General features: G+C 32.5%; 1 protein-coding gene and 1 long non-coding RNA gene across 6 annotated transcripts; both read right to left on the minus strand.

Annotated features, from left to right (window-relative positions):
• Positions 1-6880: 6880 nt before the first annotated feature.
• On the minus strand, positions 6881-9841 carry LOC116347336. 5 transcript variants are annotated; one of them, XR_004201684.1, is made up of 7 exons: positions 9655-9841; positions 9370-9547; positions 8882-9309; positions 8526-8678; positions 8310-8462; positions 7885-8244; positions 6881-7634 (listed from the first exon to the last, which is right to left on the minus strand). It is a non-coding gene; the product is annotated as an uncharacterized LOC116347336 (long non-coding RNA). The 5 variants fall into 5 exon arrangements; XR_004201687.1 differs by lacking the exon at positions 9655-9841 and having other exon boundaries at positions 6881-7060; positions 7280-7634; positions 9370-9628; XR_004201686.1 differs by lacking the exon at positions 9655-9841 and having other exon boundaries at positions 9064-9309; positions 9370-9628.
• Positions 9842-10021: 180 nt separating this feature from the next.
• On the minus strand, positions 10022-12754 carry LOC116347335 (mitochondrial ribonuclease P protein 1 homolog). The gene is made up of 6 exons (XM_031777897.1): positions 12578-12754; positions 12408-12511; positions 11718-12155; positions 11487-11639; positions 11259-11413; positions 10022-10718 (listed from the first exon to the last, which is right to left on the minus strand). Exons 3-6 carry the CDS (start codon positions 11868-11870, stop codon positions 10151-10153), a joined length of 1029 nt encoding a protein of 342 aa, XP_031633757.1. The 5' UTR covers positions 11871-12155; positions 12408-12511; positions 12578-12754; the 3' UTR covers positions 10022-10150.
• Between the last annotated feature and the right edge of the window lie 5664 nt (positions 12755-18418).

Genomic DNA, 18418 nt, shown 5'->3' on the forward strand with positions numbered 1-18418 from the left:
TGAAAAAACGTGTAATTTGAACGAAATGGAAATGCCTATGAGCGAATGGCGTGAAATGGAATACATAATAGAGTGGAATATTGAACATTAAGGTATATAATGTTTATTTTTTTTTAGTAAAAAAAGAACAATAACCAAGAATGTCTAGATCACAAGCACGAGCATAAACATTGAGTTAATATTTTCGTTTTAACATCATGTAAGTATTAGTTTGCATTGTTTGAATGAATTTCAATATAATATTAATTGAATCGTCTGAACCATTCAAAAGATTTATATAACATCAAACATTTGAGAATAATAGTTAAAACTGGGCCAGCGGGTATCGCGCAATGCACACAGTTTTTGCAAGATTAGTGGGAAAATTTTAACAAGGTGCCCAGCACTTGCTCGAAACATACTTTGTTTCGTTCACTCAGCTTAACTTAGTTATAGCTTATGAGATTGTTGTGAAGTCGTGTATGAAATGTGTATATTTCTTTGAAAAAAGTTTTTGTTGCTTTGAACATGCAGTCGTCGATCATAAAAGAATTTCACACAGGTTCTGAATCTAATGGCGGAAACGTGCACGGTTGCTTTCAAAATCATTGTGATTAATTGTATAAAGTGAAGTAGTTATGAATACCTTGAAATTACAACAAGAACAACAATATTTATTTCATTTATTTAGTATTAAACAATAAGCTGTGGGGTATTCATAAATACTCAGGTGTCATACTTGTCCTGTGCGGAAAAGAATTCGTACCTTCGAAACGAAAACGAACTACGACGAATTCGAAAAATACATCTTATCCCTGCTCAAGTATTCAAATAAAGGACGCAAGTTGCGTTTTTTTTTTCAAATGGCCAGGAGCGGAAATCTACACAACAAAAGCGTCACGCACCATTGGTAATCCAGACAAGGCTCTATCTAACGAAGGATATATTAGATGTAACATCGATGGATTGGTACAAGAAATCATTTTAAAGTCTCGTGTTATGTGTTTAATATTATAATAGAAAACCAATTCAAAATAGCAATTAAATTCGATTATGGTTGTCGCTATGTCACATCAGAAGTAAATAATTTCGCATGATATCCAAAACTGAGCCAGCGAATGACACGCTTTGCAGTCGGTTTTTTGCAAGAAAAACAGGGAACTTTTGACAAGTTGCCCTGCACTTGCTCGAAACAGATTTTTTCAATCATCCAGCTGATTCATACAAGCTCGTTGTGGATATAAAGACGCCTTCTGAGCTTATAAAGCACTTGGTGAGTTATCTATCTCATATATTTATTCTACATTTTTGATTTCATTCACTTTAGTTCAAATTAAACGTCTATTAAATAATGGTAAAATTGATTGAATCCAAACATTACTTGGGGTGCACGTGAACTAAAGTTTAATTTTGTTTTAAGATATCTAGATAAATAATACGCTCTGAAACTGCCTGTCATCGCTCAATACCGTAGCGAGAATAAACAAGATGTTATACCTGTAAGACTAACTCTTTCACCCAAAGGTTCAGAAATATTTTTTATTGGCATCATTCTTTTTTTTACCGACCGAATATATTCATCTTTCAAAATAGTTCAAACAAGAGTTGAACAAAGTAACATGTAAATGCCAGAACATTTATTCAATGAAACACCTTTATGAGACCTAAACGGGTTAACTGTATACACTTTTCCAAATGAGAAATCATTAGATTCAATAAGAAGTTTAATCTTATCACTTTTCATGCTTTCCAGGTCTCACAGAAGAAGTCAAAACTCTAACTTGGCACAAGCAATTTGAATTTTGAAAAATAATGGAAAGTAACACCATTACTCGTTTAGCATCTGTTCGTTTAAATATTTCAAATGGTGCGATTTGGTGACCATAAAGGACGAACATTTGTACGCATAGTGGAGAAGCATACTGGATCTGATGGCATAACACGCATTGTGTCGGTCAAAACGAAAAATAATGTTTTAAATCGAGCTATAACAAAAGTCGCACCATTAGATGGAATGTACTACACATTATCATCGCGCTCCATGTGGCTCGCAGTTATCACAGTCATACATAGAAAAACATGTAATTCGGTAATGATGTTCGAGATCCCATTGGAAGATTTTAACCTCTTTCTCAATTTTTATTCGTTTTTCGTCATCGGGAAAGACAGAGCTGTGAAACTTTGATCACAATAATAATTATTTTAAAACACAAATAAATAGTCTAAGGTTATTATAACTATTTACAAGTAATCAGCTGTCCGAATATTTTGCGTCGTTCAGTTTGTTACAATCTGTATATATTTGACGGTCATATTTGCGTAAAATTTATTTTATTGTGCTGTGCCATTGGAGTTTATACAAATCACTCCAGTTGCGATAAGTTCTTGCAGAAATTACTCTTTGAAAAATTTAAATATTGATATTTTCTTATATTAAATGTGCGAGTTCATATGATTTGTGTCGATTTACGTAAAAATAAAAGGAAGGAAAATTTGAATAAAAACATTTTTGAGTGAGAAATAAATTCAAGACAATAACCATCACAAATCAAATGAATTTGACACAATCTTATGCAAAAATTACATTTCAAGCACTTTTATGAGCCAGATATCAAATGAAAAGTAACATACCAAGTTATGGGGCGAGAAATGGAACATTACATGCCTTTACCTAATAAATCTCATCATCAATCAAACTCCTTCGTTTACCTATTTCGAAAATGATAAAAAAACTTATTAAAATAAAAATAATAATAAAATAAAGTGCATGCCGCTAACATGCAAATATCAACGCAGATGCATCTATAAGTATTAAGTAAGTATCTACTCTCCAAACAAATCACACTCATTTAACATATTACTTAACGTGGTAAGATCTCAGCGTTAATTAAGTAATTTGGTTTCTGAAAAATAAATTACCAAAAAGAGGTCCTCAATTTTTTCGGAAAAAAAAAGCCTAACAAATTGAGAGAATGTGAGTAAGACAAGTATAATTTACAGCTAACTGAAAACTATACAATAAAGCAATAGTCAAAATGTCCCAAAATAATCGACTGTAATCAACATTCATTTCACCAAAGCACACCGAAAGAACCACATGAAAAGCATGTACTTGAATAAAAGCACACAATAAAAATGAACCGAAGCGTGAAATTAAAGAAAATAAATTTTAACATGGCTTTTGGAAATAGATTATTCCATTTTCGCGTTTGGAAATAGATTATTTCAGAATCATTCATCAATTTAGAAGATTTCAAATCACATTCATTTAAACTGGCATTACAAAGGGTGACGCAATAGAAAAAAATATGATGAAATCAACCATGAATCTTGAAAAATTGAACAAACATTTTTTTTGCACCACCCTATGCACGCTATAATGCATTTTATTGAAATACGGTAAAACAAATGCAACTCACACATAAAATCTATCAAAAAAACTAACACGCACGTTCGTTTGATCCGTTTAATCAATTGAAAAGTTTTTTTTTAATTTCACACGTACACTTCACAATTGAAAATGGCGTCAAAGTATATCTAAAACTATTTTAAAAATTGCACTGAAAAATCATGTGACGTGTGTATGAACGATTTTCCATTTTCACTAAATATTTTAATTCTTTTTTTCATTTTTCACCAAATTCATCGAATAAAAAAATGGATTTTAGAAATAATTTTTGTTTGAATGCACTATGAAGTGAAATGTCGATGATTTACGTGCGCTTCGGTTGAATTTCTGAGCGGAACTATGCGGAAGACGCCATAAGTGATGTTAAGTTGGCATTTTGCGAGAAAAAATACAAGCAAATACACAGAAAGTTTATGGAAATAAACGCAATATGCATCAAAATGCAAAGATCATTTAACGGGATTTCACATATACACGGGTATACGCACGTACACAATGTTGATCGTCGTTTGATATCATCGCATGTTCGATTTACTTGCTCACTTGTTGCTTTCCATGTATTTACATTTCGCGGACTACGCGCTCAATTGATATCACTGTGTTAATTAATATACATGGTCATATATGTGAAACTACATTCATACCAACATGTAGACGTCTGTCTACATCAATGCACTCGTTCCGTTGTGAACTATACAAAACTATTACGATCGTCTGAAGCCGATAATACATTGTGCGCAAAAAAAAAAACAAAAAGCGGCGTTTTGGGCTATAAATAGTATATTGAGCATTTATCTATGTAGGTCAATGCGTTCATTCACATCGAGTTTTTCGATGCTATACTTCAATAATTTTCTTTCAAAATTTTTGCCGCTCACATACACATATCGCACACAAATAAAAAAAAATATAAAATATATATTCTTTAAAAATATTCTTGATAAATTACACCACATTACGTAACATGGTTAGTTCGATTTCAGCATACCTTATTACGTAGCTTCTGAAAATGGCGATCCAATTTCTCGAAAATTTATCGCGGTATGAAAAATGAATGACAAAAAAAGTCCTCAATTTTTTTTTTGGAAAAAAGCTCAAAAAATCAAAAGAATTTCCGTTTGCAATAAAATCACTGAATATTTTGGACAAATTGAAAAACAGGAAAAATAGAAAAATTAACACTAGTTTATCAAATTTGGCTGCTAACTGTAGAATCCAAGTATAATTGATTGAAGTAACTGTAAACATATAGTAAAGCGATAGTCAAGATGTCTCAAAATATTTGGCTGTAATCAACGAATGAAAAAGTGCTACATGAGCGGCATGAGCCTGACTGAAACCAGGCAGTAAAAATGAACGGAAGTGAGATAAATTTTAACATAGCGGGTTCAACGGGAGCAAATGTGATCCGTTATACGAATTGCTTTAAAATCTATATCAAAAAATCTTTTCATCGAAAAACTAGCGTTAGATTCAACAGTGTTAGAAAATAGATTACAAATCACGCAAATTCTTGTCTCAATAAAACTACAATGTCTGGATGATGCAATAGAACAAGCAAAAACGAGTTTTCTAGGGCCTTGAATATAATGAAATCAACAGTGAATCTTGAAAAATTGAACAAATTTTTTTTTTGCACTACCCTATGCCATACTCGCTATAATTTTGATAATTTTGCATAACAGTGATAGAAATGCAACTCACACATGAAATCTAACAAAAAAAAAAAAAAATGACGAACACTCACCGTTTGCTTAATCCATTTATTGAAAAATTATTAACTGAAAATGTTAATTTTTCTTTTCTTTCATGCCACACTTCACAATTCACTATTGAAAATGGCGTCAAACTTTTTTTTAAACGGCACTATAAAAATGCATTGAAAAGTCGTATGTCGCGGGTATGAACTATTCGACACTGTGTTATGTTATTTTTCGTTTCCGTTTTTTTGGCACCATTTTCACTAAATATTTTAATTTTTTTTTCTATTTTATTTATTCAATCCAAATTATTTCCAAACACAAATTTCTTAACTCAAAGGGATTGAAGAACGGAAAAAATGCACTATTAAATAAAAAGTCGATGGTTGACGTCAGCTTCGGTTGAATTTCTGAGCGGAACTATGTGAGAGACGCCATTAGTGATGTTAAACTGGTATTTTGCGAAAAAATTTAAGCAAATACACAGAAAGAGTATGAAAACACACACAAAATGAATGGAAAGGCAATGATCACATAACTTGACTTCATATGTACCCGAGTATACGCACTCACACAATGTTGATCGTCGTTGGATATCGTCACACTTCGCTGAGCTTTACGCGACTTCACATACTGGCGTATACGCGCTCAATCGATATCACTGTGTGCATATATATTCATACATATATGAAGCAATATTCATACAGTCATGTAGGCGATAGTCTATATCAGTGTAATAAATTCCGTTCCATTGTGAACTATACAAAACTATTATTAAAACTAATTTTCATCGAGATTTTCGATCCTCGAAGTATATTTCGTTTTATATCATGAAAAATGTATTTTTTTCTACTAAAAATGTTGATTTAATTATGATTTATTCACATTCACAATACTTATCCATTTTAAGTTAAATATGAGACACAGATTGAAAATTCAAATGAAAAGGATTAAATTTTATTTCCTGTTAACTACAATTTTTGGCACTTTGTGTGTTTGTCTCGTTTCAAACATGATTTGTGTCACTTGTTCCAGAGCAATAGTTTTGCTTGAATAAAATCTAATATAAAATAGGACAAGTACTGATAATTTTCATTTGAATAGTGTCAATGGTCGTTGACTAAATAAATCAGTAATACTGCCCGAAATACAAGGATAAGATGAAATAGAATTATATTTTTTCTTAATGAACAATTTTGATCAAATTTTGCTTCAAACCAAAAAAAAAAGAATGAGAGCCTTTTTCTTATATTGATAGCTAAATAAAACACCATTAAATTTGAGTCAACTATTTGAGTCGTTTTTATAATAGCCTTTTCCTTGTATTTTTTTAAATTACTTAAATCTCTTATTTAAATAAAGTAACAAATTCTTACTATTGGACTAAAATTTATCCTAAAATGTGTCGAGCTGGTACATGTTTTAGTGCTCTTTGCCAATCCTGTGTGTGCCTAAGCTCGAGCATAATTCGTGTCATTTGGTCCAGTGTCAATGTTTTATGTGAATTGAATTCAATATATTTTTCTAATGGCAAACGTGCTGCACGAATTTCCAGTCGCTTCGACTTGGCCAGTGTCAATGGTTGTCGATTTCCTTTGTCAACAATAGCTCCCAAGACATAGCAATCATCGGCATTAAATTGTTCCGGTGCGTCTGGTGCATTCGGTGATAAATAAACTAGTTTTTCAACTGGAAACACATCCGTAATATCGTTTGGCGAAATGTTCCACGGTAATTTCTCTAAATTTGGCATATTGTTTGACAATTCATACCATAGCTTTGAATTTGTGTTCATGGTACACAAATTCAGTACAAATGGTTTATGATCTAATCGATTTTCACTGAAGGAATATTTAATTTGACGCGCTAGATCTCGAATTTTTTTGGTTCGTCATTCTGTCATTGAAACCACAGTTCAATATTGGAGTGGTTCATTTAGTCTCATTGCACGCCACAGTGTGGCGGCCACACCCTATGGAAATAATGAAAATAATTAAGTTATTTTTATGTCTTTCAACAGTGGATGTATTTTTTGGAAATTGAAAACCACAAACGACCATCAGGCATAAATCAAAAAAAATTTCAAATAAAATACCGACTCATACCGACTCATAAGATATACGTTTTTGATTTTCAATTCCAAAATAAAAAGATTATTTTAGCTCCAATATGCCAATGGTAAGGGCCATACTTCAAATTTCTCCATTTAGTCATTGTTTCTCTTCTTATTTTCAAAAATTGTGTATTATGTCCTTGGCCATATCGAATATGATCGGTTTTCGGTGAACCAAATGTTCTCAGTTGCTTCTTTTCATCAAACGCACTCGTTGCTATCGTATTCCTTATCTGTGAAATCGACTTGATCGTAAACCGTTTGTACTTGATTATATTACACAAATTAAGTACAAATGGTTTACGATCAAATCGATTTTTACTGAAGGAATATTTAATTTGACGCGCCAAATCTCGAAATTCGTGGTTCGAAATTCTGTCATCGAAACCACAATATAAGAGCTGGTTCATTTAGTCTCATTGCACGCCATAATCTATGGAAATAATGACAATAATTGAACGCTCTAGAATAAAAACAACATACAGAATGGTTGTTATATCAAAGCGGAACACGGCGTTTTTTTTAAATATAGAATTTATGTTGTATTACAACAACAAATCTATGTTAAAAAAACGCCGTGTTCCGCTTTGATATAACAACCATTCAGTACGTTGTTTTTATTCTGGAGCGTTCAATTAGGATATTTTTGCTGCAAAATAATATGCCATTGATATAGGTCTTACTTGAAATTTCTCCATTTGTTGATTTGTTTATTTGTTATTCTCAAAAATTGTGTATTATGTCCTAGGCCATATCGAATATGATCAGTTTTCGGTGGACCAAATGTCCTCAGTTGCTTCTTTTCATCAAACGCAATTGTTGCTATCGTATTCCTTATCTGTGAAATCGACTTGATCGTAAACCGTTTGTACTTAATTATGTTACACAAATGGTTTACGATCAAATCGATTTTTACTGAAGGAATATTTAATTTGACGCGCTAAATCTCGAATTTCCTGGTTCGTCATTCTGTCATTGAAACCACAGCCCAATATTAGAGCTGGTTCATTTAGTCTCATTGCACGCCACAGTGTGGCCACAACCTATGGAAATATTGACAATAATTAAGATAATTTTAGCAGGAATATGCCATTAATGTGGGTCTTACTTGAAATTTCTTCCTTTGTTGATTTGTTTATTTGTTATTCTCAAAAATTGTGTATTATGTCCTAGGCCACATCGAATATGATCAGTTTTCGGCTGACCAAGTGTGCCCAGCTGTTTTTTTTGTATCACAGATACTCGCCGCTATCATACGCTTCTGTGAATTTGATAAAATTCCAATTAAATCAAATAGTGGAATAGTTAATGAATTCATTCATACCTCGTCATTCGAAGTGCCCATTGTTGATGAATGCAAATAAACATAATACTTTTGTCGTCGATTGTTTGACATCTCCAACATTTCTTCATAATCAGCTTTGGTTAAGTTTTCTAGTGGTGGCATCTTTTTCTCTTCGACCAGCCTTAGAGCAATCTAGAAATTACACAATATACTTCTCTTGTAAAGAATATACCTTCCACAATAAAGCGACTCTATTCGTTTTGTAGGTAAGAAGATAAACAAAAGACTCTTTTTTTGAAAAGAGAGTGAGATTGATACTGAAGAGGTAACTCATTCTGTATCAGTTTCGCCCTTTTTTGTTTATCTTCTGGCAGTGATGATATCCAATCAACAACCGTTTGATTTTTATACGAACAGCAAATGCGATGACGAAATCAATTGAATTGGTCGCAAAATTTCTTTTAAGACACTTCGGATCATTTTTTATTTGAAATAAAAAATGATCCGAAGCGTCTTAAAAGAATTAATGTTCTATCAATGATGAATGAATAAAAAGGTTAGCCTATGCACGTGTTACACTTTGACATAATGTATTGTTCAATGACAGCTCACGTCGATCACGGGGCAGGATTCATGCACTCATAGCACCTTCAATGTAATACTAAATAACCTACACCCATCTAGGCTTGTAATCAAGTCAATGGTGAGTTCCCTTTATTCAAAACTTGTGACAGACTCTCCCTTATTCTCGTTTACCGAAGAATTCCGCGTGGAAAAACTGGTATGGTGACCATGAGTCGAAACGGTTTTATATTGATGACAGCTATAAGGGAAAATATCAAATATTATACTTGTGAAAAAATATTCTTTTAATTAATTTTACCTGTGTCATTTCTTCGAATTTCCCATTTTGGCTTTTTTTCTACATATTCAATTCGTATTGGGTATTCTTTTCCAGTTCCAGACGTCGCTCAAACAAATAAAACAGGACATTGAAATCGGATAATTTCGTTGGACTACAGCTGACTAAATAAACCCAGCTGTTGTGTTTCATTTCTAATCTGCAAAGTAAAGAAATTAAAAAAAATCAAATTCGGTACATCAATTTGAATGAATAGAAATTAAATTGTTGTCATCATATGGCTAGATGAAATTATAAAAAACACACATTAATGCGTCGCACTTAGATACACATATTTACGGCTTTCATGCTACATACCGCTACATACACACACTGAGTTTGCCGTATGTCATCTATGGAAGATTATTGAGACACTCATACTCTTACTTCACACTGTTTTTGTATAAAACTTAATATTACGACCGTGACCGTGTATTGTAAACAATGTGTTCTTCGATGACAGTTTCCAGTTATTCACAGCGCAGGGTTCGATCATTCAGATGATAAAAACGACTGTTCTAATTCGATTTCTTCTAACAATTTTCGAGAAAATTTTATTTTCTTTGATTTCTTTCTCAATTTTTTACAATTTATTTGTAAAATTGTCGTAATCTTATTCCATTTCAAAAATAAATTTAATTCGGTAATTTTATTTATCAAATGTCTGTAACATTTTTATACTTCATAAAATTTAATTTTTTCACATGAGAATTTTACCCTAATTTCGCTTCAAATTAATTTTAATTGTCGATTTTTGTACAATTTAACCGGAAACTTTTCGAGCCGGTACATATTGTAGCGCCTTTCTCCAGTCCTGGGTTCGTTTCCATTCAAGCATAATTCGTGTCATTTGGTCCAGTGTCAATGTTTTATGTGAATTGAATTTAATATATTTTTCTAATGGCAAACGTGCTGCACGAATTCCCAGTCGCTTCGACTTGGCCAGTGTCAATGGTTGTCGATTTCCTTTGTCAACAATAGCTCCCAAGACATAGCAATCATCGGCATTAAATTGTTCCAGTGCATCTGGTGCATCCGGTGATAAATAAACTAGTTTTTCAACTGGAAACACATCCGTTATATCGTTTGGCGAAATGTTCCACGGTAATTTATCAAATTTGGGCATATTGTTTGACAATTCATACCTTAGCTTTGAATTTGTGTTCATGTTACACAAATTCAGTACAAATGGTTTACGATCTAATCGATTTTCACTGAAGGAATATTTAATTTGTCGCGCTAAATCTCGAATTTCCTGGTCCGTCATTCTGTCATTGAAACCACAGTCCAATATTAGAGCTGGTTCATTTATTCTCATCGCACGCCACAATCTATGGAAATAATGAAAATAATTAGGTTATTTTTATGTCTTCCAACAGTGGATGTATTTTTTGGAAATCGAAAACCACAAACGACAAATTGGTTTTTTGTACCCAGAATCAAATCATTCGTACAGAGAAGTAATACAATGGAAACTAGACGACTCGTCACATAAAATTTGGAACTAGTTGACACTCCGTATAAAATTGTATTTTTCCATCTAATTTCAAACCAAAAATCGTTTTTGTGTATCCTCTTTTGTGCGGTTCTTCTTCGTTTATGCTTTGAAGAAGATCCGTATAAAAATGATACACAAAAACGATATTTTGTATGAAATTAGATGGAAAAATATAATTTTATACGGAGTGTCAGCTAATTCCGAATTTTATACGACAAGCCATCTAGTTTTCATCATATAATTTCTTTGTGTGTTGACAATTTTTTTTTTCAAATAAAATATCGACTTATAATGCCAGATATCCGTTTTTGGTTTTCAATTCCAAAATAACAAGATTATTTTAGCTCCAATATGCCAATGGTAAGGGCCATACTTCAAATTTCTCCATTTAGTCATTGTTTCTCTTCTAATTTTCAAAAATTGTGTATTATGTCCTAGGCCATATCGAATATGATCGGTTTTCGGTGGACCACATGTTCCCAGTTGCTTCTTTTCATCAAAGACACTCGTTGCTATCGTATTCCTTATCTGTGAATGTAAAAAAATGTGACACAATTCAATTTAAATCAAATAGTGGAATAGTTAATGAGTTCATTCATACTTCGTTCTGTAAACTGCCCATTGTTGATTGATACAAATAAAAGTAATAACTTTGGCGTCGATTATATGACATCTTCAACATTTCCTCATAATTGGCTTTCGTTAACTTTTCTAGTGGTGGCATCTTTTTCTCTTCGGCCAGCCTTAGAGCAATCTAGAAATTACACAATTACACAATCTTCTCTTGTTTATACCTTCACCAATAAAGCGACTCTATTCGTTTTGTACTAACCTCATTCTGAATGGATCTAACCCTCTTTTGTTTATCTTCTGGCAGTGATGATATCCAATCGCCAACCGTTTGATTTGTATACGAACATCGCAAATGCGATGACGAAATTAATTGAATTGGTCTCAAAAATTCTTTTAATACGAATCGGATCATTTTTTTTTCAATGAATTAATGTTCTATCAATGATGAATGAATAAAAAGGTTAGCCTATGCACGTGTTACACTTTGACATAATGTATTGTTCAATGACAGCTCACGTCGATTACGGCGCAGGGTTCGATCATTCAAATGCTTATTACATCACATAACGCTTCTGATATTTACTGGATTTTTGTGTTTATTTCATTACTTTTCACAGAAGGAATATTTAATTTGACGCGCCAAATATCGAAGTTCGTGGTTCGACTTTGTTCATGGTGTCTCATTGCACGCCACACCCTATGGAAATAATCACAATAATTAGGATAATTTTAGCAGAAATATGCCATTAATATCTTGAAATTTCTCCACTTGTTCATTGTTTGTTCTGTTATTCTCAAAAATTGTGTATTCTGATGTAAACCATATTCAATGTGATTGGTTTTGGGCTTTTTGTGCGTTCCCAATTGTTGTTTTGTGTCGTCAATTTGTCTTCGTATCATACGCTTTATCTGTAAATGTGTTTTTGATGCATGTAAATAATTGTAATACTTTTGTCGTCGATTGTTTGACATCTCCAACATTTCCTCATAATCGGCTTTGGTTAACATCTGAAGTTGTGGCATCCTTTGCTCTTCTGCCAGTTTCAATGCTATCTAAAAATGACACAATCTCTGTTTATACCTTCCACAGTAAACTGACTCTATTCATATTGTACTTACTTCATTCTGAATGAATCTAACCCTCTTTTGTTTATCTTCTGGCAGAGATGTTATCCAATCGCCAACCGTTTGATTTGTATACGAACTTCGCAAATGCGATGATGAAATTAATTGAATTTTTTCTTCCAAGAACGTTCAACTCAATGATGAATGAAAATGTTTGCTTATGTAAAGTCATGTGTTTTATTTTGACAATATACGGCTATTTGACGTTTAGAATACATGCACTATTGATAAAACATACACATAGGCATGTTCGCGACTTTGTAAGGTTTGTCAAATCACTACAAATCAAAACAAAAGTAAACCGGCATTTTTGTATTGATGTGTTTGGGATACATACACACACACCACGAGTACTGTAGGTAAATGTATGTGAATTTATTTCGAGATATTAGAGATTTACACATTTGAAATGCCCTTTATTCTTATTTTGGACAGTTTTTAACAAAAGAGATTTTTATTAGTTTTAGCGATAATGTTCTGTTATTTTTCTACATTTTTTCGTAAATTTACTCACTTTTTCAATTTATTTAAACATTTTCCAACTTATTATGAAAAGTTCGAATTAAATTTCGATATTGTAATGGGTCTTATGTAAATGTTGGTCTCTTTCAAAGCTCGAAATCTGAAATAATAAGAAAAACAAATCATTTTTTGTGGTTCTATGAACCAATTTTATGCTTTTTATTGAATGTTCAAAGTAAATTAACCCTCCTGCAGACAGTTCATAATAATAACAGATCCAGACAGTATGGGCCTCTCAGGCCCACCGTACAAAATGTATGGAAATAATTTCAAAATGATAAAACCAATATCAATTTTGATTTTTTTTTCTGTTTTTATTCGACGAAAATAAAAAAAACGAGATGAATAAATAGAAACATAAATAAAAGTATTGAATAAATGTAAAAAAATTAATTGGAATCGGAAGAATCAGTTTTGTGTGTGCGTTTTTTTCCACATTGTGTACACAAAACCGTCATGGTTGAATATTCACCACAAACGTTTTTGTTACATTTGCCACAACAAGTTTTTGTTTTTCGACCGAGTGAAGCTGGACATAAATGACATCGACGTCTTTGAGATGATGAGTTTGTCGATAGTTCTTCAGAGACTTCTGGAATGTTCAAATGTTGGCGAACTTGATTCAAAACTACTTGATGTTCCATGTCCATGCCACGAGTCGATCTGCGAGCAATTTGATCGTAAACCAATGATTCAGACAGTTCATGTAGAAATTTTTGTACTTGTACAAAGTTTAACTCTATAAAGTATGTAACATAATTTATGTTACTTTCGTAATTTATATTGCGAACTCAAAAAAAGCCTTCCACTAACAGAGCTAAATGAAATATTCGTTCACCAAAGAAAATAAGAAAACTGAACGGACGTTTTATTGCTACTATTTCATATGTATTATACACGAGTCCGTTGGCTTTGTGGTCGCGACAGCATTAGTATGCGCAGTCATCACACATTGAATTTTTTTTTTTGGACATACGCACCACCTATACGGCTGCGCTACTGTGTCCGATCTTCAATTACGTGCGGCTATTGAATTCGTATAAAACCATTGGAGACAGAAAACAATAAAAAAAATAGAATTTGTTTGCAAAATTTTCTCTAAATACATGGATTTCCATACATTTTGTATGGTGGGCCTGAGAGGCCCATACTGTCTGGTTGAAGTGAGATTTTGGTTTTTGTCGAATAACATTTTTTTATAATTTAATATTTTACCGTTATATATTTTTTTATTTATGTATCGATATCATTAGCTTAACGCGCAAGTTTCAAGAAAATTGATTTAGTAGTTTGGATTTTATTCAATTTTTTATGAGTTGCTGGGCCTCATAGACCCATTCTGTCTGCAGGAGGGTTAACGGAGAATTAAAAAATGGAATTAACAAAAAAGGATTTTACAACTGAAAGTTGGAAATTTATATCATTTTAAAAAAAGCATAAGCAAATTTTTTGGGTTTTTCCAAGCGATAAATTGAATAAAAAGGTATGTCTACAAAAGTTTTCTTTAGAATGTTTTCAAAGTCATGTGATATCCATTTTTGTATTTCTTCATATATTTTAGCATCTTGCTGATTCAAAATTTCTTGTAATCCATCATCAATATCCACGAAAAAGGAATTACATTTACCAATTGGAGCCTTTCCAGAAGCTTCTAGGACAGCATATGCGATCTGCACACCAGATGATTCGTTATGGATATTAAATTTAGTAGAAGTAATAGCTTCTACACTAACATTTAAATCAGCAGCAAGCTGTTCTTCGCATTCGCCTCCCATATCTTTAAATTTCGAATCAAATGTATCAAGAGCTTGCCGTATCTAGCAAAAGCAGAATTTGCGGCCATTGCACCACTTGGCTCATTTTCCCTAAATAATGATGTAAAATGTAAAGGCTGCTTTGCTGCATTGTATACATTTTGAACAAATGTAATACAATTATTCTTTCCAAAAATATAATCACTATTATCTGTTGTTGCAAATTCTAATGCTCTTTCATACCCCTCTTCATCAATATTAATTGTTTTTGTGATGACATATTTTTTATTATCTCTTTTCTCCACTTCTCGAAGATGTAAATAATGTTTTTCTTCTTCTTTACTATGTATAATTTCAGGTACAATTATACCACCTTTCGCAGGGTACTTTCCAAAGAATTGTCTTTTGCCATTTTTTTCTAGACTGAGAAAAAAATGACCAACATTTGAATTTGATCATGAACCAAATTTTTTAGTGGTGCATCCACCTTCATAATATGCACCAACACTGCGATAATGTATTGACATTGACACTTGCAATACTGCTCATTGTATCTATACAAAAACAGAAAAACAAATTTCTAACAAGAAACAAATGATCGAAAAAACCAATTTTTGCATCTACGTACCAAAAATATTTAGATGTATTATACACGTGGACTGAGCTATCACTGGTGGATGAAAAAATGACTCAGCTATTCGAGTATTTGATCGATGACCTTGATCTTGCTACTTGAACAGAATGAAAAAAAATTAATCGATCAACAATTTCAGCGATAAAATCACATTTTAAATAGAAAAAAAGAAGCACTTTGCGCTTTAGTTGAAAGCCATTATCAGAGTAACTTTTATTCACGATATATAAATTCTGCACTTAATTGTACGCAATTTTCTTGTTTATTAATTTTACGAAAATTTACTTGTATTTCCAATTTATTATTAAAAAATAAAATGTCTTACATCCGTAAGATGAACTTTTCCGCACTGTGATCCACAACATGCATTTATTATTACGTAATTACGTATGTTTTACCGTAAATATGAATTCATGAGAAAACTGAATCTGATATAAGTTTTGCAATACAAATAATGTTTGATAGACATTTCAATGCCTGTATGATATCGTAATAAGCTGAAACTTTGCACAGGTTATTTTTATCACACAAAAATGCCATTCCAAAAGTTTGAAGACATTTCAATGCATATTAGGGGTACCTTCCGAACAAAATTTTGGATTTTTCGCTCAAAAACGTAATTTTGTATGGGAAGTATCCTTAATATGCACTGAAATTTCTTCAAACTTTCAGAATGTTAACTTTTTGTAAAAAAAATAACCTCTGCAAATTTTCACATGATTACGATATCATATAGGCATGGCTGCGATACAAAAATTCCCATTTTTATTGGTTTTTGTATGAAAAGTGCTTCAAAAATTATTTTTATCGTGAAACTTATGTCACATTCAGTTTTCTCGTGAATTCTTCGGAAAAGTCAGCTTGCGTACGTAAGCCTCTTTATTTTTCATATAAATTCCAAAAATTATTTCACGTTTTTCTCGATGAATTTGAATTTTCCGAATAGGAGCGAAAAAAATACGTCTACACCGGGAGAATATCATAGAAATATGGCGTCAATTTTATTGTCATAGTGAATACAAGTACAACGTTAGAAATAAATACAATAGCCGATTGCGCCGATCGGATTGCACTCATACCAATACGATACACAGATACGAAGTGTGTATGCAGTATGCACCCTGAATGACGTGCTATGTAAGTTTTGAGATAAATTCAAATGTTTGATGAAATATTTGATGAAAGCAACAAATACATTTAGAATACTTTACAAATACTCAACACTTCTCAAGTTAAGTTCATTTTGATTTCGAGCGATTTCAGTGCTTATTGATGGGTAATGAACGTTATTGTGCACTAAGTCGTATACAAACAAAATTGAGGCATTTGGGTGGTTCCTTTGAAGTTAAACTCAATTGATTATATTAAAACTTATTGCTGTTATTGCTATTGGTTCACCGAAAACAAGACACGACCTTGCTTTTACAATTTATTTGCTATTTTATAGATACGATCATTTATAAGGAAAACTATTTGCATTATTTATGTATTGATAAGCCATAACTCTTACTTCTTCATATTTGTGATGCCCACCAGAAGCAGTGAAGCACTTTTTGTATGGAAATATTTGTTGAAAATTCAACAATACGCCACCTATTAAAGACAATAAAGATTTTCGTTACTTCTGCTGTATTGACACAGCTCTAGCGAACTATATAGCTTTATTGTAAACGTATTAGTACTGAGCACATTACCCCGATTCTATGTATGCGTGTGTGTTGTAAATTTTGCACAAGCAGCTACGATGACACAGCTCTAGTGAACTAGATGGCTATCGCTGTATTACAAACTAATCTTAGTATTAGTAACACACTGAATTCGATTCTCTTTATGCGTATGTGTTATAAATTTTGCACAAGCAGCTTCGGTTGACAACTGAGTGCAGAATTTGCAATACAAACGGACACACAATATCACATTCAGTGTGTTCTTTAGTAACAAAAATCTTTATGTCTTTTAATAGATGTCGTATTCGTTGAATCTTCAACAAAATAAAATGTCTTACATACGTAAGATGAACTTTTCCGCACTGTGATCCACAACATGCATTTATTACAAATCCTTTACTCAAAGAATTTACGAGAAAACTGAATATGACATTAGTTTTACGATAAAAATGGGAATATTTGTATCGGAGCCAGGCCTATATGATATCGTAATCATGTGAATGATATCTTAAGTTAACATTCTGAAAGTTTGAAGAAATTTCAATGCATATTAGGGATACTTCCCATACAAAATTTCGTTTTTGAGCGAAAAATCCAAAATTTTGTTTGGGAGGTACCCCTAATATGCGTTGAAATGTCTTCAAACTCTCGAAATGGTATTTTTTTGTGATAAAAATAACCTGTGCAAAGTTTCAGCTCATTACGATATCATACAGACATGGATTTCATACATAAATTCAATTTTTTTGAAATTTTTGTATGAAAAGTGTGTCGAAAGTTATTTTTATCGCAAAACTAACGTCATATTCGGTTTTCTCGTACCCAAAAACCCCCCAATACATATTTTTGAGTGTTTAGGAATAGATTAAATATCACTTTTGGAAGAAAAATTGAATTTTTTCCATGGATGACCATGGGCATCACACCAGACATGACACGGCACTCTATCAACCAAAGTCGCTCAAAATCTAATGGTTTCTATTCCTCGGCACCCCCAATCATCCTGTGAAGTCAGATTTTGAATTACTTTTCTTGTTTGAACAAATTTTTGCGTACAGCGTTTAGCGTACAGCGTACAGCGTACAGGGTACCACGCACATACATTCGGACATCGAAAAAACGCTAGATTCGTGTTCCCTGGCTCCTAAAACACCCAGAAAACATGTTTTTTGAGGGTGTTCATTTTTCGACCGATTCCAATACTTTACCTTACACACTAGGTGTGTGCGGAAAAGTAAAATCTTCCACCGACCAGAAG

Source organism: Contarinia nasturtii, unplaced genomic scaffold (genome assembly GCF_009176525.2).
Source record: "Contarinia nasturtii isolate CC-2019 unplaced genomic scaffold, AAFC_CNas_1.1 Cnas_scaffold_1828, whole genome shotgun sequence".
Taxonomy (NCBI): domain Eukaryota; kingdom Metazoa; phylum Arthropoda; class Insecta; order Diptera; family Cecidomyiidae; genus Contarinia; species Contarinia nasturtii.